This window comes from Anoplopoma fimbria, chromosome 8 (assembly GCF_027596085.1).
Source record: "Anoplopoma fimbria isolate UVic2021 breed Golden Eagle Sablefish chromosome 8, Afim_UVic_2022, whole genome shotgun sequence".
Classification (NCBI taxonomy): Eukaryota; Metazoa; Chordata; class Actinopteri; order Perciformes; family Anoplopomatidae; genus Anoplopoma; species Anoplopoma fimbria.
In genome coordinates, this window is record NC_072456.1 from 16611964 (window position 1) to 16639277 (window position 27314).

General features: G+C 41.0%; 1 protein-coding gene across 5 annotated transcripts in view; it reads right to left on the minus strand.

Annotated features, from left to right (window-relative positions):
- Positions 1-3818: 3818 nt before the first annotated feature.
- The window catches only part of opa1 (OPA1 mitochondrial dynamin like GTPase), a 36857-nt gene continuing 13361 nt past the window's right edge, over positions 3819-27314 (minus strand). For all 5 annotated transcript variants that reach the window (XM_054602694.1, XM_054602692.1, XM_054602693.1 and 2 more), the window contains 11 exons: positions 27028-27104; positions 25669-25834; positions 25083-25235; positions 24724-24832; positions 24298-24377; positions 23922-24062; positions 23622-23738; positions 23395-23488; positions 22682-22792; positions 6345-6418; positions 3819-6189 (listed from right to left, as the gene is read on the minus strand). In XM_054602694.1, the coding sequence (XP_054458669.1) occupies positions 6354-6418; positions 22682-22792; positions 23395-23488; positions 23622-23738; positions 23922-24062; positions 24298-24377; positions 24724-24832; positions 25083-25235; positions 25669-25834; positions 27028-27104 (1113 nt within the window). In that variant the 3' untranslated portion in view covers positions 3819-6189; positions 6345-6353. The remainder of the gene's footprint in view (positions 6190-6344; positions 6419-22681; positions 22793-23394; positions 23489-23621; positions 23739-23921; positions 24063-24297; positions 24378-24723; positions 24833-25082; positions 25236-25668; positions 25835-27027; positions 27105-27314) is intronic.

Below are 27314 nucleotides of genomic sequence, written 5' to 3' on the forward strand. Positions count from 1 at the left end.
TATAAGAAGTCATGTTTTCTAGGATTAGGATCCAATTTAGTAGTACAGGTAGGTATTTGGAGAAAGAATAGCTTCTTCATGCACATTTTTGCTGTTCACATAAATAGCTAGAGTGATTCAGATGTGAGGGTAAATCTTTGACGTAATATTTTAAACAGCGGTTTGATGACAGGCCAGCTCTTGTGTTTGTTATTTGTCAGTTGTGTTGGGGGGCGACCCCGTGTGTGAGGGAACACCCTGCGTACTGTGGGATTAATAGGAAGATCTAGATCCACCATCAGGGATGTATTAACGTAGGCTGTTTCCTTCCACAATGGGCTGATTCATTTATGACATCCCGTGCCACGAGACGACGATGAGCTCATTTTATGGATTCTTTCAGGGTGAACGTTAGACTTGAATGGTGAGAACATGCTGTGGTCCTCTGTCCGGCCACCCCTGTAGAAACACACAAACACACACACACACACACATATAGATACAGGACCACCACAGGATTCACACGGTCGAGCCTCCTTCAATTCCTAAAATTGAAGCACTGAGTGCTGCCATAATTTATAGCTCACACAGAATAAGAACAGGGCTCTCTCTATGTGTGTGTGTGTGTTGGGGGTGTGACAAGGAGGGTCACTGACCTCTGTGACTTGGCTAAAATCCCCATGGGCCTAATTCTGCATTGGAATGGACCCCACAGTGCAATGGGAAGATGCCTCTAACATAATGAACACAAAGGCCAATTGTGACACTATTCTCTGCGGGGCAGAAAGCAGCGGGCCCCGGGGACAGTAGAATGTTTTGTTGGCTGAAACCGAGAAGGAAGCCTGTTGCTCCAACAAGCCTCTGATAAGATTCATCAGTGGTGACTCAACAGTGGCAGTTTGTCTCCCAGGGCGCAAAGTGTTAGATTTACATCCACTGTATTTATCTGCACTTGTTGACTGAAGTGCTGATAAGTGACTCTCTTAGGCCAAAGCACTGTCTCTTACATGTAGAGTCCCCGCAAGTATTCTGAGTCTCTCATGCACCGTCAATATTTTGTTATTGTCATTTTTTTGTCAAAAGTACAAACAAAGCCAGGGAGCTTCAGTGGTCAGAAATGAAAAATAGCACCATAGATAAAACCCCAAATTATACTTAGAAAAGGAAAGCAGGACAAAAGTCTTAAAAAGTCCTCAAACATGAAGATCCCACTTGATACCAATGCCATTATAACATTACCTTAAAGCCTTGTTGGAAGCATTATTAAGCATTATTAATTTATAATCATATGTATTTTTTCCGAATAGCGAATTATGCTTTTATTTGGTTCCTTTCTAAAAGGGCCTTTTACGTTTCTACATTACCTAAAGGCCACCGTAGCAACGTAGACACATTTAGAAAGAGAGGGGTGAGTGGAGGGATACTCAATTAGTTGCAATCTGCCACCTCTACGCTAGATGCCACAAAATCCTACATACTGCTCCTTAAAATATACAATATGTGCAGCAAATAATATTCAAATTAAGCTTAATAACATTCTTATTATATATGAAAACACAACAAAAATCACCTTTATCCACCTGAGTCCCGCCCACTTCAAATCTGTATCTAGAAAATATCTCCAAAACACTTTGAACTTTGGCAGAAAATATTGTGTTCATGTAGGAAGCAAATATGTTTTAATCAATTATATCCATCAAAATCTGAATTCACAAACAATTGGCTACATTGGATGATCTCCTGTTAGAGCTTAATAGATTCAGATTTTATTAAATTGGTACATCACTCAACTTTCTCCAATATATTCTTAAACCACTGTACCTTTGCTAAATGTCAGCCTGATGACGCTTTAAAGCAGCTCTGCAGTGCCAACCAGCTTATTTGTCAACGTCAATTGACGGCCACGTACGTTAATCTGGTTGCCAGAATCTCTGCCTCTCCCACAACCTCAACAAACATCTCGATAACAGAGGGGACAGAAAGACGAGAACAAAGCCAGTGTCGCCAACAAGAAGGCAGACAAATGCTAACACTGCTGCTACTGCCAAAAAACGCCCATCCCCACAATTTATTGCCCTTTTCTAAGACTTATTCAAAGTTTTCATCATATACCGACCCGCCACACCCCCTGCCAAAAGACCCAGAATGTGTCTGTGTGATGAGGTGGGGGATTAAAAAAAAAAAAACGAAGCAACAAGATCGGCCCTTTCTTTTTCTTAAGAAAGACTAGAAATGAAGCTTTGTGCACGTCCGCTGCTGTGGCACATTTGAAAAGTCTGGCCCGGCTGCTTTTGTCACACCAACATAATGGGGATTGAGGGAAAACACAAACTGAACCACTGTGCCGTTGTGGCACTGGCTATTAGTCAACGTGACGGCCTTTGCAGATGCTAATGGTGTATAGTGTGTCCCGGCCGGCCTCCCTCCTCCCAGAACGTGGCTATCTGATAGCACAAAGACCTTTTGCTGGAGGTTGACTTTTCCCCCTTTCTTTTCACTGCTGCTACAAAGTCATTAGGCCTTTTCTTTTTTTTTTTTTACTCCTTTTCCCTTGTTTTTGAGAAAACAGGGAAATATAACAGGCACACAGAAAAAAATAAGTTGACGTGAGGAGGCAGTTATCTCCATGTGTAAAGCCTCAGGTGATGGTAGTGAGGATAAGGCCTTCCCCCACTCCTCCCCTTTGAGCAATGTGGAGATGAAGTAACAACCGGGCTCTTGTGAAAGAAGAGAGGATGCCCAGGAGTGGAGGACCTCTGGACTCTGACTTATTAATCAGTCAGACCCTCAGCTGCCTCTCCCAAGCTGCTGCCTCAGGCTGCAACATGTCTCTTTAGCCTGCTCAGGGTTGAGATAACAGCCTGCAGAGTTAAATACTCTGAAGGTTTGCTAAGACATGGACCAGAGGCCTCATCACATCAGCACGCAGGTCACTGCATCCAGATGCAATCAGCTGTAGGACAACAGAAGACTATATTTTGGAAAAACACATACATGCAACACAACCCTCCAAGGATGAGAGTGAAACAATGCAACAAAGTTGATTGCTTTTAACTTGCCAGGTTTTTATTTAACTAAACATCTATTGGATGGATTACCATGACAATGTACAGTTTTGGTGATCACTTAAGCGTTCTTCTAGCGGCATCATGGGGTCTAAATTGTATCATTTGTCCAATACCTGCAAAATGAATGACATTCCCACAAGCCTCAGATGTACTTTGTGTTTATTGCTAATTAAGAAAAGTAAGCATGCTAACACAAGTTGAACATGTTCAACATTACGTGCTGGACATGCTGATTGTTAGCAGGTAATATCACCAGTCATTCTGCCCATTTTAGCACGCTGACATTAGCATTTAGCTAAAAGCACTGTTTAAGTACAGCCTGTCAGAGCCCCTAGAATGACTCATTCTTTTGAGTTTCAATGTTCATTCTTGACTTGGAAACATTAGTTGATAAAACAATGTTAACACAATGTGCATTTAGTTGTTGTTTTGGTCATTTTAATCATAAAACATGATCTTCATAAGTGGATGGAATTACCTCAGTTCCTGGAAATGAAGATTCATAGACTTTAAGGACCTTGTGTTGTCTAAAAAGTTGAAAACCATGATTGTTTTGTCAACCGTTTCTTAAGGTCAAGAATGCTTTTTTAACCTCTAATTTTAGGCTGACATGGACAAGAATTTTAAAAAAAGAGGAAACTTTAAAACATTTCCATGATAGCTGGGAAAACTCACTCATTTACTGATGAAGATCATACAGATCATAAAGCTCCACAACACTATGAAATAGAGTCTGAGATTAGATTGTTTTTTCAACTTTCTTCATTTTATTTGAGTGTTTTCATTGGCTAAAGGTTCGGGTAAATAGACATTGTTCAATGAAACTCTGCACAAAAAAATAAATAAATTACGGAGCTGCATGCACTCAACTAAGGTCAACTTCAAATAGGTTTTAGCACTGACTGGACAAGATGACACATCATGACATTTTTATTCATGTCAATTTTATTTTTTTATTTTTCTCTTTTAAGCACAAATTTAATAAATAAAGCACATCTGATGGGGTTCACCATGCAAACATTACTTTCTACAACAAAACAGTTTTTTGAACCAACTCACGGATTTTGTTACACAAGCTGTTCACTCTGCATACACGCTGTACATGATGGTAGCTCCATGGCTACGCATTACCTTAACCTGTACAGAACACACGGCCTATTGTGTAAATGTTTATATATTTATATCCATCATATACACATTAATGAGTGGATAGGTTTAACGCAGCCTATTGCCCCACTTTCGGTCAAACTTCAGACAGTTTTTCAAGCTAGCAAGAGTGAATGGATGTCTAGGTACGTGATGGAAAGAGTCAGAATAGTCCAAATGATGGAGATGGATGTGAGATAACGGGTTCCTGATGAGAATGAGTAAAAAGCATAATATTGGGAGCAGTATGGAAACATCCAGCCCTGGACAGAGACTCATAGAAGAATCAGTGAGCTGACAAAAGTATACATTTGCAGTTTAAAATTACCCAACAGCATGTTAGATATTTTCCTTTTTCTTAACTTTGAGGATAATTTCTGTTCATTTACAACTGGAGATTAGCATTCCCTTGGTTTTCAGGTGTTTGATCTCATCCCTCCATTGAAGCAGCAAGAGGCATAAGATGTTAATGACTATTATCACAGAAAGCAGAGGAAAAGTGGATGTGTGCAAGTGCACCTGTGCTGTGTACATGTACATACAGAACTGTCCAAATCATCAAACCTGGTGCAGATTGGAAACACATCAGGAAAACCCACCTTACTGATCAAGAAGGACCGGATACTAGTGCGCGAAAGACTAAAAGGACCAAAGTGTAGACACCTAGTGGATCAATCAAATTAAATCTACAATTAAACTGGAAGATAATTTACTTTTACGCTGTTATTCTGCCATCTTTAGCTGATGATTCAATTGAGAAATAATGTCTTTAACCTTAGAAATGATACAACAATTAATATGTTAAAATATATCATCACATAATCAGTTCAAAAACTGCAGCTCTTTAATAATGGCTTAATAATGTGTTTAAACAATCTAGAAGCATCTTGAATTTATGATTAAATTACATTTATTAATCTATCAAGAGGGTCTCTGATGTTTTTTTTCTTTTCTTTGGAAGCAGTACTATTATCCGTTAGCTACAACATGGGGGAGAGAACAGATGAAGTGTTAATGTACAATGAAGGAAGCAGAGACATCACAAACACAGAGACAAATACAGAAACAAAAGGTGGCATGAACAGGACATCATGTGCATTTGGCAGACATATTAACAAACCATTGTCAAATAAAGCCCCATTATATCAAAAATAAAAAATAAAACACCTTCAGAGCTGGTCGTATATGGTTAATGATGGTTGTTGTCGAGTTACAATGGGGAGCACTGATGAGAGGGAAGCTGAATATTTAGGTAGGCAGCTACTTCTAAATATGTTCTTATAATTTTAAGGTGATGACATCTGCTGCTCGTATTTAGGGGTACATGGAGCATAAATGTAGAGTATAGCTGCTGCTTGGAGGGATAACTTAAGTGCTTTGGATCCTAAGTGCAACTAAAAAGAACTGGTGAATGTTAAATATTCAAACTCTTGTGTACCAGGTATGTGTCATGGAGTATTTTAGGAGCACCAGGCGAGATAAAGGTTTGAAATTCAAGGCTGTTTCACTCATCGGGAACAGCGCCAAAGGTGACATGAGTGAAGACACACACTCTTCTAATCACATGTACACGAACACCATCAGCTGGAAAAAAAAACAAAAAACTGGGGAGATTAACATGTACACAATCCTCATTTATTGAAAATGAGAGGTTAGATGATTGAAAACACTATGCATGCTTCTCATTTTCCCTTCTGATCTGACTGTGTTTGGGCTCCTGTGCAGAAGTCCCCCTCTTGACCCAGGACAGTTTGCAAGAGAAAAAAAAAAAGAAAAAAGGTAAATCAAAGATAAAGCTTGAAAACGGTTTCCTTCAGTTCAGGTCCATCTTTCCATCAGCTTCAAAAGGGGGACAGTTAGCCAAGCCGCCGATATTGAAATCAGATGAGTGAGTGGTGAGGCCAAGGTCAGGATGTGATGACGGTCATTAACAGATTTCTCTGTCTTTGTTCAGTGCATTTCTCTGTTGTGATCCATAAATTCACTTTCAATAGATCTGTAAAGGAAAGGAGAGAAGGAGAATAGATCATATTTAAATAGTCTTACCATTTTCCCACTGCCAGTACTGATTCAGGAGCTTATAATTTAAAACAATTTGAACATTTACTATAATAACCGGTAAGTTTTACTCTACAGCACAGAGACAAATACCTGGTTCTCTTATTTTTCCTTGTGAAGAGCTTCTATGAAGGCTTCAAGTTTCTCCTGAATCTCACGAACTTTCTCTGCAGAAAAGCACAGAAAGTAGGTTGGTTAGTCAAACTCCTGATAAAAACACAAAACAAATTAAAAAAAAACACCTGTAGAATGGAAACAATGTCAATTAATTTGTCAGCAACAACTTTAATAATAAAGTAATCTTTGAGTCATTTAAACAAAAACAAAAAAAGCCAAACATTCTTTGGTCTCAGCTTTTTTTTGTTTTAAAATCATGTACACTAAATATCTTTTGGACTGTTGCTCAGCGAAAGAAAAATATTTGAGGACCTCAGCTTGTCTTCTGGAAAACTGCAATGGAAACAGAGTTTTTTTTTTCTTTTATCTGATGTTTAATAGACTAAACAATTCATAATTGAACAAAAAAAATGATGCTTTGATACATCAACTATGAAAATAATCACTGGTACCAGCACAAGTATGCTGAATGTTTTCTGTTTTGTCTCTCATTGTAAGACATCTGAAGACAACAAATTGGGCGCATTGGTACTATTTTCTAATGGATCGTCAGGAAAATACCTGGAAGAATAATTGATAATGGATATAGTTGTTAGTTGCAGCCCACTGCTTTCCTTCAAACAATGTGAATCAGAAAGTCCTGTTGTGTTTTTTCGGTGAACAGTCAGTAAACAGAACGAGTTCTAAGTGAAGCAACATCAGGAGCAGTAGCAGCTTATACATCTGCTGTTTAAACAGAGGAAATATGAAACAAACTCCCATCCCTAACATATGTTGTGCAGGTAGAAATTCCCTCACACTTTTCACAAAAACACCAGATGTTCTCCTGACAGTGACAGCCAAACCTCAAGGCACACCCCCCTCACACATCTGATGATGAAGACTTGTGTACCCTCTCCCAGCTAGCAAAGACCACATCAAAGCTCTCATCCTCCCCTTTTCATGGTGTGTACCTCACGGGCACATTGCTAATGGACAGAGGGCGACACCATAACAACAACATTTCACATGAAAGAAGGGGGAATCTACTGGAAAAACAATCAGTCACTTCTTTTCATGACTACGCTCCTATTGTCCGAAGACCGCATAAGACGAGCGATCCTTCCACCCGACATGTACTGTCACACGAGATGAGCGAGCCATCTAAAGCAGTCTTAATCACTGATTAAACAGTGGCTGAAGGAAGTCTGTGGGCCAACACAGAGAAAAGGAAGCCGTGGCTCGCAGTGCCAGCTGCACCTCCAGGCCTGGCTGCCTCTCCAGCTTCCCCTGTCACCCTCGCTAATCTGTCTGGATCTCCCCCAAGCACAAACTCAAACACCGGCTCTGAAAAACAAACTAGCACTGCTCCGTCTTGATCAATCAGCCACACTGGATCCATAGGCAACCTATTGTTGCTTATTTACCTTAAGGAAGGCCCAATGAAAACAACTTTAAAAAAAAACTTGCCCTGTTTTTCAGGGAGATAAATCATTGTGGTTTTGAACTCACGGCAACAGTGTCCTTAGTGTCCATTTCAGGTCGGCACAAAGGTGATAATAAGTGTGTGCGTGCTTTGGAGTGAAACTAAATATCGTACTCGGGGGGGGGGGGCTTGTGTGCAGCCCCCTTTTGATGGGAGCACGGCTGGCTAGGTATCCTTTTCCTGACCGATGAAAAGCACACGGTTGTTAGTCGAGATGCAGGCACACCCCCACACACACGTCCTGAAACACTAGCTAGAGCGGAGGAGTTCTGGATAACACACACACACACACACATCCACAGGAAGGCAGAACTCAGCAAAGGAACTGACAGACAGAGAACACAGGCAAAACCACCCGAAAGTCTTGAAAACCAGCCAGAGCTGTGCAGTCATGCTACTTCCACCTTTTTTTCACCTTCCTACACACTCAAGGCTGGCAGGTGGCAAAAAACCCCCCAAAAAACAGGCCTTTGATGCTCTGTTAACACACTCAGGCAAAATGGCAGGGCGCTAGGTGGAGATTACAACACCTAATGGAGGCATTAAGGGCGCCTGTCGAGGGGCACGCTGACAAGTCACTGCAGCAGGTGTGGGGTTGAATGAAACATAACCCTGCGGTACGCCATTCCAGCACGCAGACCACCGCAGGGCACGGCTCAAAGGCAACTGACAGAGTTCAGCCGTGTGGGCTGCGTGCCCTGACCACAGAACAACACAGCTCAATCCAAGCCAATCAGAGTAGGATTACCAACATCTGTGCGACCTGAAGAAGAAGAAGAAGAAGAAGAAGAAGAAGAAGAAGAAGAAGAAGAAGAAGAAGAAGAAGAAGAAGAAGAAGAAGAAGAAGAAGAAGAAATGTGCGGTACGGGGGTGTGGAGTTTTAGTTGGTTTGAGGAAAGGAGGTTACTGCCTGTCAGATCATCAAAACATGGGAAATCCCCTGGCTCGAAGCTTCAAAAGCTTCTATGTGGGTTTAGATGTGGCTGATGATAAGGTGCCCTACGGAGCTCCACATGCAGACCGCTTAACACGGGTCCAACATTCAGGATCCTGCCAACTGCTGGAGCAAAAGACACCATGGTCTTCTAAATCATTGGGGTCAGCAGCGGTTAGATTAGAGGGCTTGTAAAAGAAAAGACACAAATTTGAATCCCCAGATTGGCTGGAAAAGTCGAAAATGAGTCTGCGCTGCCGACGCATCTGAAACTCATTTTGATCCAGTGCTTCGCTGGAGCACAAAACTGTGGTTGTACCGGGCAGCTCTTATTATAAAAATAACATTTTATACACCCCAACATTTTTTAACCATACTACAAGATATGACACCCTTTATCCTCGGGCCGCTTTCAGGTTGACATTAGTACTGCACGAAATAACGCAGCTCCCTCATTCATTTTATTACATGTTTTGAACGCAGGGCTGTTTTATGTCTCCACATCACCTCAATTCAAATTTGATAAAAAAATAAAAATAAAAAAAACATGAAAAAAACCCTGAAGAACCCATAGGCACACCAACAGAATGAGAATAATTAGGAGTATAATTACATTTTGGAGAAACAAATGACAATCAAGTGTAAAGTGAATATGACAGTAGGTTAAATCAGTTCAGAGTCACAAGATGTGCAACAACTTCCAGGTCCCATCAAGCACAAAACTTGGACCATGAAATCTCCTGTGTCTCCTGTGTGTGTCACCATGTTGAGCAAATGAGCAGCCACCTATACTAATATAAATTAGATATATTCCACCATGACATTTTGGAGAGAAGACCTAACAAAGACCATCAGTGATTCCCTTACGGCGGGATGCTTAATGACTTTAAAATGAGCCCTCAGCAGCTTTCAGGAGCCCAGGAGGCCACTGGTGAATGTGAATGGCTTCATTGAAAAAAGCCAATATTCTGTGGATAAAAATGGTGAGAAACAGATATTTATTTCCCCCACACCATCTGTTTGCCACCAAAAGACAGCAGCCAGAGGAAGAAAAGGCCACAACAAGGCTTTCTTTTCTCCGTCTTGTGGAAATGCAACAAAAAAAAAACAAAAAAACAGTGGACAGAGTCACCATTGCCCGTTGCTCACTGAGCAGTGGGAGTAGCGATCTAAAACTCCATTTAGGCTCCTGTTTACCTAAGAGATGAGCCCCAAAACACAGTCATTCAACCGCTCACCCCTTTATCTGGTCATGAATATTCCCATAATCCTCTGGCCTCTATCCCAGAGGCCCCTTCTTTAAGATGCTGGGTGCTGTGTGGGTTGGCGAGGATGGAGGGACTCTTGCCCATTGAGAGAAAGAGAGGGGAGCCTTTCCCCCTGCAAATTCCCTCTTTCAAGACCTTCTCTCGGCTGATCTCCACATGAAATGATATCTCATTCACTCTCACTCTGTCGAGTCCCCTAAGCCTGCTGCAGCCGAAACGCTGGCAGAAGGAGGCCTGAGCCACAAAGGCTTTAATTGACCTGTAATTAGAGTGTGAAACTGCGTGGCCCTGCTGGACAAGTAGCCACCACAGAAGAGAGGGAGAACAGAGGAGAGAAAAAGATGAGAGGTGTAGAGAGAGAGAGAGGACAGGGAGGCCTGACACTTACTGTGAGATAAAACATAAATAATCCTCTTACTGTGGGAGATGGCCACTCTCCTGTAAAGAAAGGGTGGCTGTTATGAAAAAAGTGACGTAGAGATTTCAGCAGACGAAGTTTGGTGCCAAGGTGGAGGCTACTTCAGCATGCCACTATTAAAGCTTTCCACTTAAAGCCAAGCAGCAATTCACAGTATGGTCACTAGAGAGAGTGAGGCGGAGGGTTTGGTTCCTGTCCCAACCCGTCATCATTCATAAAGAATCTGTTTTTATCTCATGACTGCCAGGGTCACGGTGTAAGGTGGGGACAAGGAACATTTTAACGCTCTGCCGTTTCTTTCTTTGAAAGCCGATCTCTTAATGTAACAAACAGAAAAAGGCTTTTTTTTTTTTTTTTTTTTTTTTTTCCTCTCAGCATGCTGCTTGATTTGTCACTAAATCTGGATTGTCATGCTATAAAAAAAAAACTGGGCCATGGGAGACATTGTCACAGGGAGAGCGGGGGATGTCGACGGCCCAAACGCCATGTCAGTGACAGAGCAATGAATCAGCCCCTTGCAGTCTCAGCTCTTATCTAGAAAACAGATGTCTGGAAAAGAGCAGCCGGACCTGGGGAGAGACAAACGTAGGTCTAAACAGGTCAAAGCTTTGGGGTCAGCCAGGGGGCGGATTAAACCGAGACGGCAAAATGCAGAGAAATCCTTGGAACGAGCCAGGTGACGACTGTCGCTGGGCTGTGTGGCGCAGGTTTTATTGTCAGGCATTGCTCTGGCCTTTGAAGGGCCTGAGATTTGAGTTGATTTTAGGACAGGGGGTTGTAAAGATGAAGATAGCGGTGACAACATTTTTGAAAGATTGTGGGTTTAGCTCCGGGGCCTGATGGGTTTAACTGAGGGAAGAGCTACAACAGTAAATGTAAATGATTATAAACACAAAACTACTCAAACGTATCATCCAAAACACATCAGTAAACAGTCGCCATCACTTCCCATACTCCTTTAAAATGAGCAGGTCTGAGACAGGAAGGCTACTAATGACTCATGGTGTAAATCACAGAAAGTCACGAGTCTGAAGTTCACATTTTTTACAGTCAAATGGAGCCCTGTGCTGAGGCTAAGTGGCAATCAATCTTGAGTAGCCACAAGGACCTGGGGATGTGAAGCTGACAAGTCTGGTTTAAACTTAGATCCTGTCATAATCCCGCAGAGAAACTCCCCTCTGCTGCTTCGGCCACAGGTGTGTTGACCAAGTTAACTAATGCCGAACTCCGAGTGAGTGAGCACACAAAACAAACACACTCAAGTTTGTAAAAAAAAAGAAAAAAAAAAAAAGGAATGCATACTTCCAGCCCTGTTGGTACCTGGGCTTAAATGTAAAGGATCCGTTTTTAATCACCTTCTCTCATTCACGTCTTGACACGGCACTGACCCCAAACCAGCCAATCAAACAAGACAACAGAGAGGGAGATAAGACAGGCCGGGTCTCCTCTTCGCTCGCTGCCCTCAGGTAAACACACGCTTCCAGCTGCTCCGGACCCCACACACCGTCACATCCATGTAACACTGAGCGACACCTGGAATTCATTTGAGCCTTCAGCAAAGGCCTGTTCAGGCTCATATGCTGGAGTCACTGGACTGCAGGTGTTTTACTAGCAAAGACCGACAAAGTAGTATTTCAGAAAGTGCCATATTATCTAATGATGAGTTTGTCTCTTTCCTGATACTCGACACTTAAGCTTAAATACAATTCATACTCCAATATTAGCCTACCCACACATACTCTACATTTACAGGATATTCTGGCCAACTGATGAGTTCATATGTGCTTGTTTAATATGACTGGACATTTTAGCGGTAAGCAAAACGGACCAAGACTATGCATTACCTTCACAAAACAGAAAACACCTCTCATACTGTTGTCGCTTATAAAATGGGTCTCTTGGAAACGGGGTTTGTCCTTTATATTCTCCTCCATATTCTCAAACCACAAAACTGTCCAATAAACAAGACCCCAAATTTCTGACTGTTAACTAGACAACAGTAAATCAAAAACACGGTAGAGGTAACCTCCCAGGGCAGTATGGTCATGACATGAGAAAATTCCAACCTAAAGTTAGCTTCGCTTCCCCCCCCACCTATCACAGAGAGGAAGTATATGGTTTTCCTATTACCTCATCTTAACCTGAATCTGATGTCAGACCTTTGCATGTGTTTGAGTGACAGGAGGATCAGTGGGAATGGGTCCCCGGTGGCTACAGTGCGCTGGAAACACTTGAACAGAAGCAGACACCTCCTTTTCTTCCTATTTTCCCACACTTTCTCTCTCGCTCTCTCTCTCTCTCTCTCCCCCCCGCTGAGGAGAATGAATGATGGCTTCACATTCACCTTCCTAGTTTCACTTCTTTATCGCCACTTACATTATAACCTCTTGATTGGTTGTCATCTAAAACAAAAAGCTATTTTCTCTCGTTTCCTTCGTCCACTGGATTTATTTGTATCTAGGGAGGATATTCAGAAGGAGGCAAATAACCGGCAGATGGCTTATCCGCACACTTCAACATTAAGTACAAACAATTAGTCTGTGTTAATCCCACTGTTATAGTACTGCGTTATGTTTTTGAAGTGCTTCATCTAAGCCTGTTTTCACAACTGATCATCCTGGACACCAATCAACAGCTGTCGTATAAAGAGCCTAGATGCGGGATAGCAGCATACAATATATATATATATATATATATATATATATATATATATATATATAATATATATATAAATATATATATATATATATATATATATATATATATATATATATATATAATATATATATATATATATATATATATATATATATATATATATATATATACATATATATATATATATATATATATATATATATATATATATATAATATATATATATATATATAATATATATATATCTCTGTGTAAAATGTCTTAGAGAGACATCCCTGGTTGTTGAAATGGGAGGAAGGATGGTTGTATAGGAGTGAAGAGAGGAAGTGAGACAGTGACGGGGAGGGAATAAGGGGGAAGTGATGAATGATGGGAAAGTGGAAAGAGACACAGGTCACGACTTTGTAAACGGGGCAGGTGGCTGGTGGAAGTCTTGTTGGAGTGAATTAGGTAGGGGGAGACAAGGTGTGTGAGAGAGAGAGAGAGAGAGAGAGAGAGAGAGAGAGAGAGAGAGAGAGAGAGAGAGAGAGAGAGAGAGAGAGAGAGAGAGAGAGACTCCTGTGTTTAACAGTAGATAAAAACGTTCATTAAGGCGGCAACTAGAGATCATTTTCATTGTTGATTACTCTGTTTCAAATTTTCTTGATTAATAAATAAGGTTTTGACTTATTTTTCTTAAGAAATGACTTAAAACGTTTTATTATCAAACCAGCTGGTGATTATTTTGTTGACAACTAATAAAATCAGGATTATGACAGACGGAAAGTGAATATATTGTTCCAAATTGGAACTGAATTAAAACTATATAAAGTATCCAAACAAGGTCAGCAGGAAATGAGTTGGGATATGGAAATGAAGTCTGATGTAATAAATCAGATTTGATGACAAAAATCTCTTTCATACAGTTTTAACCTTGTTCTCTTCACTCATCTAGAAGTTGACACAACAGTACAAAAGAAAGCTGTCATAAAATGGGGAAAAGAAATATTTAGGGTGTCTTGTGATAGAAAAGTCTGTTAACTTCGGAAGTCGTTTTCACACAACATTAACAAGTTAAGATTAGATAAAATGTGTTTCAACTGTGCCAGTGTTATGACAACTGTGGATCTACTGTTTGTGTACTTGATGCTTCCGAGGGAGAGAAAATGGATCACTTGGCAGCAACTCTGCAGCCTGAGGTTTCCTCCTCCATGGGATAAAATAAACTTATATTGTATCACTGCTAAGCCTCCTTACTTTACGAAGAGACACAGGTGTCTGTTTCATTCAGAGACAAAAAAAAATCGTGGCAGGAAGACTGGGATTGAGTGTTACAGAAAGAGCAAGAAGGGTGGAAAAAAGGAAGCAAAAGACAAAAGAAAGGAGTGAGAGATATCGAAGTAAGGCAGTGTGTTAGAGGGAGCGATGTGGAGAGTGTGATCAACACATAAAAGTGTAAATGGAGAAACAAAATGACAGAGGAAGTCATTCTAATTCATAAAGGTCATACTGAAGTTAGAGTGTATGTAAGGGCAATAGCCCCCAACGTGCCAAAGAGTTTATTGTGAGCAGACGGTCTAGTCTGCTCACAATAAACTCTTTGGCACGTTGGGGGCTATTGCGTACAATCTCACTGCACAAAACCACCCCCACGTTCCAAAATGCAGACCAGTTGACTCAGTCCATGTCTACAATGAAGTAGCTTTGTATGAAACGGCATCTTTTTTTTTTTTTTTTTTTTCTCTATCCATAAGAAGGTGGCATTTTCGACCTCTTTAAAAGGAGACTTTTTGAGAAAAACAGTGGACAGTGATTAAGTAGGATGTGTTGTAGTGCGTATGTCTGAAGAAAAAAAAATGCTGATGTGTGCGTGTCAACCTTCAGTTCCACAAACATGATCAGGTACTAATATCTTGCCGCAATGGTAAAAAGCTAAATATCTGTATTCTCTCTCAGTTTAAATGTCCATACAGCTGTCGGACACACACACACACACACACTGGCATAAAATAGTGATCTGATCTGCAGCGAGCCAGAAATGAATGGTTCTGACTTCGGTGAAGTATTTGCACACTGTGATCATGCAGGCACATGTGCACACAACACCTCAGGACGATACGTCATCCCTTACAGAGGAGCACTCACTAATCACTCCGGACGAAGCTGCTCAAAGGAGGAGGAGGAGGGGGGGGGGAGATGAAAGGAAACAAAGTGAGCGTGGGGCTGAGCAGGCATTCCGGTGAGCAAGCTCAGACAACCAGCGCTTTATTGTATTCTGCTTCCACACAAGAGAAAGGAAAAGGAGAAATTGACTGCATGTGCAAACATGAGAACACTTCACACATTATTACTGTTCTTGAGAAGACCTTCCGTTGACACCTTTAATTCCTAATAAATCCATAATCTGATGCACATTTGTCCCATTCATCAGTTTCAATAAACATACAGTGAGGATGCGATCTTATTGTAAAAAGAAAAAAAAAATGCTGTGTGATGGCAAGGTGTTCATTTGAATCTGCTCTTCCAAAATGTGCCAGCAAACAGGAAAGTGCGACTGATATAGTAGATTTTACATTTTGAAAATGTACACAAAGTAAAATGCTTTACTCCAAGCATAATGGAGGTAATGTACTGTCCATGATGTTTCTATATTAATAATTATAAAACAGGAAACTCACTCATTCACTCATCAATTATCCTCAACCCCCACTGACTGTCAAACAGGTACATACATAGAGATATACCTAGCTTAAAGGAGCTGCATTTCGCATTCTGAACATTAATATAACAGCTATTTATGTAACAATAAAGTGGAGTAATGTCTACAAGAGAAGAGGATACAGTTACTCTCTCTTTTTATTGTTAACCAAGCTTCTGTGTGCTTTGTAGAGATAGCCAGGCCGGTTGCGCATTCCTTTAGTGCATGTTAGTGCATGTGAGCGTGCCCCACTGGCTAGCTCACATGCGCTGCTCTCATAAGGCGATCACAAGTGATAAGGCCGTTTCAACAGACAGCGTCGTAGCAGAAGTGTAACGCCCATACTCCGGTTCCCTCCTCAGGTAAACACTGTTATCTCTGTCAGCACTTTCGCCCATAGTGGAAAATGGAACTAATGTTTTGGGAATGGAAAAATGGTTTAAAAAAATACCATATGCCTCAGATTCCACCATGAGCTCCTTTAAAAAGGTGGTCTGTATGTTATAAATGACGAATGTACCATATGACATAAGCAAAATGGTGCAATTAGAATTTATGTTCACCAGTGAAGTTGTTTAGAAGCTCACAATATGAAATATGACATCATAATAAAGCAGTAGGTCTGGGAACACTCTGGTATAGTGCACTTTGTCTAAACAGGCACCATGGTACCTTTTCCAGAACAACACACACACACAAAACACAAATTCTATGAGGGGGGCAACGAAGCAGCCAAGCGACATCCCAGTGGGCTCCTAAGAGGCCTTTGCTTAAACATCAGGCCTGGGCTTAGCTCCAGAGACGGCACTGTGCCATACACCTGGTCTGGCACACGCTGGCGCTGGCACACACACACACACACACACACACACACACACACACACACACACACACACACACACACACACACACACACACACACACACACACACACACACACACACACACACACACACACACACACACACACACACACACACACACACACACACACACACACACACACACACACCACACTCCCCCTCGGCAGTGTACATTGTACCACTCATTAACATTGCTTTCACACTGTTGCACACACCTGACCTGTATTTGTAACCTGAGCAATGCTGAGCCAGCCTGCAAGTAGGGGCACAACAACAAACTGCCCCTGGGAGCATATTTCTGCCTTTGTTAAGTCGGTTCATCCTTTCTCCCGCCTCCTATCGGCCCCTCTTTCCCCTCCCAGCTTCCCTCCTTTACCCATAGTAGAGGTTTGTGACGTCTCAGCTCTGTTTCTCAATTCTTTTTCTCTCCTCCTCTGTCAAGGCAGAGCAAAGAAAGACAGGGACAGGTTTGGTTGGACAGAATTTGACAGAGGCAGTGAAAAAAGTGACAGAGAGATAGAGAGATGGAAAAGAAAGCTAGCTGGATCAAGTAGCCTGTAGTATTAGCTTGCTGACCTGTGGGGTCAGGTCATAGTTTGGGTTTGAGGCGATCTGACCTTCTGTCTTTGAAAAGGCTGAAGAATGAGGAGGGGGAGGGGATGATGAGATGAATGATGATTTCATCATGCATCGAGTAAGGTTGCTGGAAACAGGTGTGTGTGGCTCCTATCCAGTGCCCTGAACCCCTGATTTGAGTAACTACTCTAGAAATGACAGTTTTAGCGGGTTGGTGTTGAAGTTGCAAAGATATTAAGTTGCTGCAATGTCACAAGATCACGCTGCTACGGGCGTGGTTTAGGTTTGTTCAAAACAAAGATGGCGGTCACTGACGAGGTTAGTGTAGATGCTTCAATAGCTTAAGTTATATCAGAACTAGTAGAAAAAGTATTTCCTCAATAAAAGAAGAGCAAAGAACAGCTCTGAAGGCTTTTTTTCCTCGATGGAAAATATGCTTTCTCTTTTCTCCAGACTATAGGTTATTGGATGAACCATCTGTCAATCAAACTCTTACTGAAGCCAAGGTATTTTTCCAAACTGGTTCAAAAGACAGCTTCTCTGATGGTTCAGTGTAACAAACTATATAGCGTGTCAGGTTAGGAAAGGTACTATGTAAAAAAATCCCCAGGTCCAATGCCTAACAACAGCCGAAATGTGCAAGTAGCTAGAACTTACAATAACTGAGTTTGCTACTGGATGATTAATATCGGATAAAGCAAGACTTTTAAAGTTATTTTAGTAACACCACAAGTGAAAAAAGTGTATGCAGATGCAACTTTTTTTGGTATGAACTTCTTTGGTTTAAAACACTTCTGGCCCTCAGAAGCTCGCTTACTTTGTGCTTTGAGGCGTGTCACAAAGTCAGCCCATCAGCCAATGCAGTTCAGTTAAGACTGACTTTAGACTGATGGACCCACATACTCACACCCACGCACACGGGTCTAGGCTGCATTACAGAGAAAAGTCTGTGAAAAGTGCCAGACAGCTAATGACCCAGATCCTCCACTCACCCACCAACTCAACCAGACAGATTGACAAAGCTTAAACTCTGAAACGTACATTTTCTTGGTAGGAGGAAAAGAAAAATCTGCCATAAACCATAAGATGAGGGCGAAGTCATATAAGCATGCGGAGACGCATATTTGCAGAATATATTTAAGGTATGAGTTACAACAAAATAATTGGTGTTAGATTCATTTCAGTACTTTTGAAGGGCATTTTCATGAATCTATTGGTTAGTAGACTGTAGACAGACAGGAAACAAGGGTAGAGAGACAAAGGAAATAACATAAAACAACTGTCTCCAGCTAAACGAAAAACTTTTTTGATTAATGGTCACTTTAAACCCCTAAAGGCACCACGGCGCCCAGAGATTTATCAGCATCTTTTATTAAGCTCTTTTTCTAAAGAAGTTTAAATAACAACCATTATTGACAGGACTATTTTTATGTCAAAAACCTAAATGTGCGGTGTTTCTGACTGGTGTATCCTCTGACTCTTGGCTGCCTGTGTCGATGCTGAAGCTTTCTCTGTGACACAAATAATAGAATTGGCAAAAAGGAAAAAAAAGAAGCCAAACAGACAGCACATCTCTTGCATCCCAGTCTTAAAAAAAGGTAATACTCAGCAGGTGTACAAAAAAAATGGCTGAAAAAAAGAGATTTAGTGAGGAACAAACTTTACATGTTCCTATGCTGGACCCCATGAGCCTGTGAGAACGTATGTTGTGCATGCACAGGTGTGTTTCTACCCCCACATTCCCACATCTATCAGAGAGCGGAGTCTTTGGTGGTGGGAAGAGGAAATGTCATGCCTGTTTGGGAAAGTTTTATACTTGCCTTGTAGGATTTTGCAAGGCCAGGCAGGTCTGGGTATTCCAAACAGTGTGTAAAGGAGCGAGGACTGTGTGTGTGTGTGTGTGTGTGTGTGTGTGTGTGTGTGTGTGTGTGTGTGTGTGTGTGTGTGTGTGTGTGTGTGTGTGTGTGTGTGTGTGTGTGTGTGTGTGTGAGAGCGCGCTCTCTCTCCCTTCAGCTGGTGTCACTAAAAGCTGATTCCACTGCAGAGGGAAAGAAAACAGTCCCCTACAAAAAGAACTGAGTATGTGTGTGTTGGTATCTCTTCTATGTGTCTCTATTTGTTTGACTGTTTGTCTACTTGAATGCACCATACAGTATGTATCCTGTTCCTATATCATTGGAATACATGTGCGTTTTCAATGGTAGTAACAGAGGGAAAAGGGTCAGTGAAGGTGTGTGTGTTCTCAAGGCAATACTTGAGTCACCCAAAGCAAACATACACAGATAGATCAACCACTAAAAGTCTTGCGTCATTCATTTGTCGGCCTTTACAACACGAGTCCCCTATCAGTAGTCAGGAAGTCCATATGAAGACGGGAAACAATAGAGTCTGTGTGCACCTGTAAAGTTTGTAGAGTTTAAATAAATGTAGAAAACTCTTACAGGGTTAATGTTTGATGGGTGTGGCTGTGGCCTCAAACATTCAATTAGATTCCGGATAGCCAAAAATATCTGGTAGCAGGAATAAGACAGCAGGATGAGACTTTTCAGGGCCAGAGGCCAAAGCATCGCCAACAAAATGCTATACTACATTGCCAGAAATATGGCTAATAATAAAGTCATAAGGTCATGGTATCTGCAAGTTACAAAAACTCTAATTGAAACACCTTTAAACCCCTAAAAATGTTATGGGAAAATATATTTCAGATAAAAATCAAGTGACTATTAAGAGTTTGAGAAAAATCAATGAAAAGCCCTTCAGTCTTGACTTAAGTCAAGTTAAGTCAACTCAAGTTTATGTAACAGAAATCATAAAAAGAAAACATAAGAGACAAGGTTACTGTAGCCAATTCCAATACAGACAGACTTGAGCGGCCAGTTTTCTAGAATCAAGGGTCATTTTGTTCCATATGACACCGAAGATCTGCCTTGTTTCAAGACTCATTTATATAAAATTCTCTAAAAAATAAAATTGCATTGGGGACAAACAAAATTATCAAAATTCACCAGCAAAAATCTGTCTTGTTCTATAAAAAAAATGTCTCGTCAGTCTTGAAACTGACTGACTGCAAGCATTTAATGGGTTTTAACATTTGTCTGTGTAAGTGAGAGAATGGTGGTGTGTGTGCAGCTTAGACCATGAGGTAAGTGTGTGTAAGTTCTGTTTGACTGTGTGTGTGTGCCTTTATGGGGACAGGAACTATGATTAGGAGTGAGGGTGTGTGTGTCATACAGAGAGTACATAAAGGGCAGCAAGCCTTGCATTCTGCTTTGAGAATACTAAATTGCTTAGCAAGCAGCGTTTTGCTGAGTAAGACCAAAGCAGGAGACGACACAACCCTTATTGTACAAGCTGTAAAAAGGAGCCTTCAGCAAGCAGACAGGTAAAATTAGCGGATATGTAGGGCCCACCCACGAGAAAAGTTTTTCAAAACTTACCAACAGTGCAGAAATAGTACATGTGCACAGTGTCATTGTTCAAACACCACATTCAGTAAATACCTGAATGCCTTTTAACCAATGTAAATGAGAGAAATTCCTGTATATTTACTGATTCTTAATCTATTATGCAAACACATTCACACATAGGAAAGAAATCAGTCTCCCACTGATCCTTGTCAGGAGAAGATTTGTCTTCTGCTTTAACGGCCTCACTACAGAGGGTTTATGGATTTAATCCTCTAAAAGGCAGGAACACATTAGGCAAGGAATTCTCGTGTAATGCACTTCCATCAACTACTGTCAGGGGGTGCTAACCAGAAACGTGGCTCCATCCTACCCTTTTAAATAAATGCATTTACATATCCATGGAAACACCTGACAACATCTACAGGTCTGGTCATGTCTCTGGTGACACAGGCCAAGACGTGACGAACTGTCGACAACTAGAGGGGTCGTTGGTGGTACCAAAAACAAAGACATTTTCTCCGTAAGTCTCTGGTTACCATTAAGGCCAGGCTCACACTGAGACCAGAGCCATCCTGGTAGTGACTCATAGAAGCCTCATCCCACCCGAACACACGGCAAATGAGCATGCCAGGCATGGGTCTGTTTAATGACCTTTCAAAACACAAGGATTTTCCAAATGATGATTCAGTTTCTTTAAACAACTGTGCTACAATATTTTCCCGAGAAAAATACTCTCCAAATGCTTCCCCTATTCTATTTAGTTCATAAAACCTTAACACTAATAATTATATCTAACATAACGTCGGATGCGACCAATAAAGGTGGCCAGCAGGCTCTTAGAAAGTGTGTGTCAATCATTGTAAATGGTGGCTATCTGATTTTGGAATAAGATTTTTTTTCAAGTATGCAGTAACACCTCAGGCTTCTAGAGCATTGTAAATGGCGTTTTCCCAATTAAAAGGGACTGAAAACCTTTTATCAAGTTCAGAGAGATGCCCTTTGGGAAAAACCCAGAGGGTGTTATTAATATATATGCATTAGTTGCTGAGTAAGTAATAGTCACCGTATTCTGATGTGTATGTGTGTCAGAAAGAGAGTCTGATGGACACACAGAGACAGAGAGCACGTCTGGACTTGTATTTTAGGCATGTGGGCACTCTGCTGCGTTAATCAACAGGGATGTGTAAACAGAGAGCCGGGCTGGTGGCTGGAACTGACAGGTAGACAGCTAGCAAACTGCTGCTACTGATCTCACACACACCACACACCACACCCACACACACCCACACACACACACACACACACACACACACACACACACACACACACACACACACACACACACACACACACACACACACACACACACACACACACACACACACACACACACACACACACACTAAAGAAAAGAAAACATTTGTCTGTATGAGTGATTTCAAGTATATACGTAGATACACATATATGCGTGGTACACATATATGGGGGTGAACATGGTTGGTTTAGACCTAAAAGGACGTGAAGACCATACAAAAAGAAACTTTAAAACTTTAAGCCAATCCAACACCTCACAAGACGAGTGCATACCAGTTCACACAACCTTTTCACAATGTGGCAGGATAACTGACTATTATATGTAGATTTTTTAACCAAATGTCTGAGTTAACAGCAAAAGTCAATTCCCCTTAAAAAGAAGTATAAATTGCCAGTTGACATATTCTAACTTTCCTGCACTGTATCAGTTGATGCTTCAACTGAAAGAAAGGTGCTTTATCAGACTGGTCAATACCATTTCCTTTAGCACTACTGCCACCTACTGACAATTTCAAGATTTCCAATAAAGGGAACCATTTACTTAACATATCACAAGTTTAGGTAAGGAAGCAAGTGTATGAGCTGCATTTGGGTCTTGTAGTTTTGGTATTTCAAATCACGATCCTTATAACAACCAATGGGACAAGCTGACAGTGACAAACTGCCTCCTAACTCATGGCCTTCATATGTTTGTTTGTCATATCTTTCTGCTGTAAGTATTTGTGCGTCTTACTGAGATCCTCGGCCAGCTGGACTCGGCGGCCGGTGATGAGGTGGGTCTTCTTCTCCATGTCTTCCCCAAAGTCATCCAGCACCTCCTTTACATTTTTCTCCAGTCGGCGCACTGAAAAAGACCATAACAATCAATATTCAATCAAACAACTATGCTTCAGATTTTTCTTTCTATTGCTGAATTATATCACACATTTTACCATCATTACAGTGGCTGTGAGAGGAATTGTCTTGTTTCACTTTAGGTTACCGATAGTAAGACCAATTTCACTATTGATTGGTTATCGGTCACTGATTAAGGATCATGGGTAAATTAAATCACAAAGCCCAGGTCAACAGTAATGGTTGCCCAGCTGCCCCAGTTGACCATATTTGGACCACTTTGAACTATATGGTTTCTAGAAAAAAAAATGCTGTGTCCTTTGAACTCAGTGTTGAATCTCCCTCATAAAACACCAAATGTGATACTGTTGCATGTGTTGCAGAAATAATTTGTCAACATTACAGAACAGCTCACAAGATAACTACCCGGTCAAAAAAGCCAAACCTACCTACATGACAATTACACAATTAATCCAAATGTGAGAGTCAATGCATGGCAGAGATATATTATTATATATTGATATATATTCAAAAAGTGATTTCCAAAACAATCTATATTCGTCCTTTTTTATTTAAATGATGGATACCATATTTCGTATCTCCTATCCTTACCCTCAGTGTTGGTGAGCTGCTGTCGGAGAGTGTTTGCTGTGATGACCAGCATCCTCTGGATCCTCCAGAACAGTACCACATCATTGCACTCCAACTAGAAATACATGCAGGCACACAGCATAGCTTTTCACACACTGACTTTAAATACAGATTACATTTTTTTTTTTTTTTTTTTTTTTTTTTTTTTAAAGAAAGACAACTCAGGATTGCTCATCCTCTTTCCTTACCTCAGAGTCAACAAAGTGCCTCTGGTAGTAGTAGAAGCCTCTCTTGCAGAGGTTACAGTGAGACAGCGCCTTCTGCAAGAAGTGTCGGCGATACAGCTGATGCCACGTGTCTTTGATCTGAACATGTAAGGAGATCGGTAATTCAGTAGTTAATGGATGGCAGCATAATGAAACACTGTATGCATGCTGCAGCTCAAAATATATTAGGCTTGTGTTTCATGTTAGCCAAGACCGAGACGATTCAAACTGGCCCCCCCCAAAAAAGTTATAAATCAGAGACACAGGTATTTTTTCTCTCACCAGCACAGGGTCAACTTCAACCCCTCGTCCCTCCAGATTCTTCCTGACTGTGGTGACCTCGTCATTGGCCAAGTATGCTGTGTGTTCATCGTGTAGCTTCAGCAAGCGCTCCAGCTCATTTTTTGTTTCATTACGAATGTGCTACAAGGTAAAAGAAAAAAGGTAGTGAGCATTGTCCTCATGGTGGGTGTTGATATGTACAGTAGATGGCTATTTCATGTATTGCACAGTACGGTACATGGGGATATGCACTAATGGAGTAACCGGTATTAGAACAGTCTAACGAATTAACCTTTCACTTTAAAACATTTTGCTGTGGCTCTTTAAACCAACATAGTTATACGAATGATATCGGAGAGACATCTTGAACTCTGACCTGATCTGGTGTGCGATTTATCCAGTTCATCCACCTCTGCCTCCAGCCTGGACCCACCATATCTCTGATTACTGACTCAGCTACAGGGAGAGAGAAGAGCAAAAGTTATGAGCATTCATGGCGACTAGAGCACCCTAGACAAGATAGCATGGAAGCATGACCACTTCTCACAAGTTGTCCTCTTGCTAATATGTGTCTGCAACTTTTTTACTTGTTACTTGAATTTGTGTAAAATTCTGTTAAATAGATCTGACATGATTACGTTTGAACACATCCAATAGGGAGGAAATATAAATAAAAGGCTAGCTAGGTGGTGAAGGTACTGAACCTAATGTAAAATCTTTGCAACAACTGTAACTGTGTTTGTCTCGTACTTAGTTAACAGATCCACACATGGACAAAGGACTTTGACACATTTTAACGTACTGTCTTTGAGGCGTGACTGCAGGGTTTCGTCCATGAACTGGATGGCTGCATCCCACTGGGGCTTGTCTGTGATGGAGCGGTCTTCTAGGGCATTGTGCTGGATCACCCTCTGACATACACACATGGGGAAATTTTTAAAAAGTTAGTTGCGCTGCAAAGTTATTGCAATACATATGAAGTCTTCTACCAGATGTGCCACTTGTTAGCATCAAGGGGTATTTTTTATCCATGTAAGCAAGACCAATTTCTTTATATGCAGTGCACATGATCATGAAAGTGTGTCTGTCTTGGGAAATCAACTAGTTTGTGGGCTCTCTGTACCCTTGCACACAGGGTGAGTGGATTTACTGTGTGTTTACCAGGCTGTCCTTGGCCCTCTCATTCCACTTGTGCCTCTTGATGCTCTCGTCCTTCACAGCCTCCTTCAACTTGTCAAAAATGTCGTCCTGGTCTTTGCCTTTGTATTCAGCCATGAAGCGGGCAAACTCTTCCTGCAGTGTCTCCCAGGCAACCTAATGAGTGGCCAAGCATCGTGGGGAAAGAGGAGGCTCATATTACCACAAGGCCATTTCCTGATTGAATATTTCTTACATTTCTATAGTCTGTGGGACAATAGTTGAACTAAATACAAGTAGCAAAGAAATATGAGTAAATTACAAGGCTAAAATACAGAGCTTGAATATCAGTAATAGGCCAAATCATTCTGTAATAAATATGTTTTGGCAACATTATAATTTATTTCTGAAAGACATGCAACAACAGGAACAAACTCATAAACCAATTTATATTTATGAAATGTCCTCATATCAGCTTTCATCAGATTCATTTACAAGTTCTGATTTAATCAAACTTTGATTTGATTTGAAGAAAAAGTCAACATCTCCCCTTAAATAATCTGCATCACATAGTGACCAGTTGTATGAAGTCGTTAATGTTCAGTGTTACCTCCAGTGCTTTGTGTGGAAGCTGCTTGTCGGTCCACTGCTTGAGCTTGATGTCTACGGTGGTGTTAAAGGTACCAGAGTCCATTGTTTGGGCAGCAGGCAGGTAGATGTTTTCAATCACATGAGTGGAAACGCGTTCCCACAGCTTCTTTTGCAAGATGGCCTCCCTGGGAGAGTAAAAGATAAGTCATGCCAACTTCCATGCTTTTTAAAAAAACTTTTTTCATGTTCTGACTTCTAATAACATGCTGAAGGTCCTTCGACCATATCGTAGATGCATGCAACTTTAATTTTTTATATTCTGATCATTATTTTTAGATTTATATTTAAACTGGATTGAACAAGCAAGAGTGTTTGTAACAAAGTTGTTTCCAGGTTCTCCAGCTCAGTTCAGTTAAGTGACCCGGTGGGGTAGGAAAACAATGAGGGAAGAGGGATCGTTCTTGGCTGAGCTTCTTTCACTTTTGTAGTCAGTGCTGCAATTGCACTTGGCTGTAGATTCCAATACAGCTCCATTTTGACCCTGTTAGCAGCTAACAGCCTCCACACTCTGGCTGTATCTCTCCAGGGCAATGTGACAATGGAACAAAACCCTTCCCAAGTCCCCCTAAGACCAGACCGGTGTTGTGCCTTCCTCATTTATCATAAACACACTCTCATATTTCATTAGGCTCCCCTTTTGTTCAGGGAAGCACTCCTCACTGTCAATAAGCGCTATCTCCAATATTGCTGGCTGGCTGCTGGCTGGCTAACAGGGCCACCCCTGTTCCCTTCCATGGGCCATTCATCAAAATATTGATCTGGGAGAACTGATGGCACGCACTCTGGGGATGGCCACAACACCGTGCATACATCTCATTTAGCAAGGTTTTCCTCATTTGGGGCGAGGTCTAACTTTTCATTCATTCACAGATAAATACAGCAAGACATAGAGCTGCAGTTTGCTCTAAAAATAGCTTTCAACTCATGTCTGGTGGAGTGCTGGAGCGGTGCAAACACATAATCTAATTGCTTTCAGACAAAGACAACACAGTTCAGTCCTCATAAGGTGGCATCTCAATAAGACCAATATCCTACATAGATTTGATGAAAAATTAAGATCTATATTTGCATTGCCATAATTGACATTTGACCAAATTACAGGCGGAAGCACTGTGTATTTGGAGAACTGGACACATCTTCGCTCCAAAAATGAAAACAAACAAAACAACAAAAAAAAAAACCTTAAATGGGTTTAACTACAGTTTAAAATCTATGTGCTGCTTATGGTATTTAAATGTATATATAAGATATACAAATAGAAAATGTCTGTAAAGTGTAAAATACACTAGTAAAAACATTGTTTTTGTTTTTAACTTACCAGTGTTGTGGGGTCACTTGACTCAAACTAATGACTTCATCCAAGATTTCATTTTTGGCCTTTTCGAAGAGTTCATTCTGAAGAAAAACATAATAACATCTGTATTGTAACTTAATGTCTTTGAAAACTTAAATGGTGTACAACTGCTGTTTTATCAACTCTTGTGTTTGTCCTGACACAAATCCTTTGAATTTCCAAACAGAGCCACCAATGAGCTTCCAATCATTTTCCTTCATACTTTTTTTTTTTTTTTTTTGTCGAGCATCTATTAAAGAGCAATCTAAATG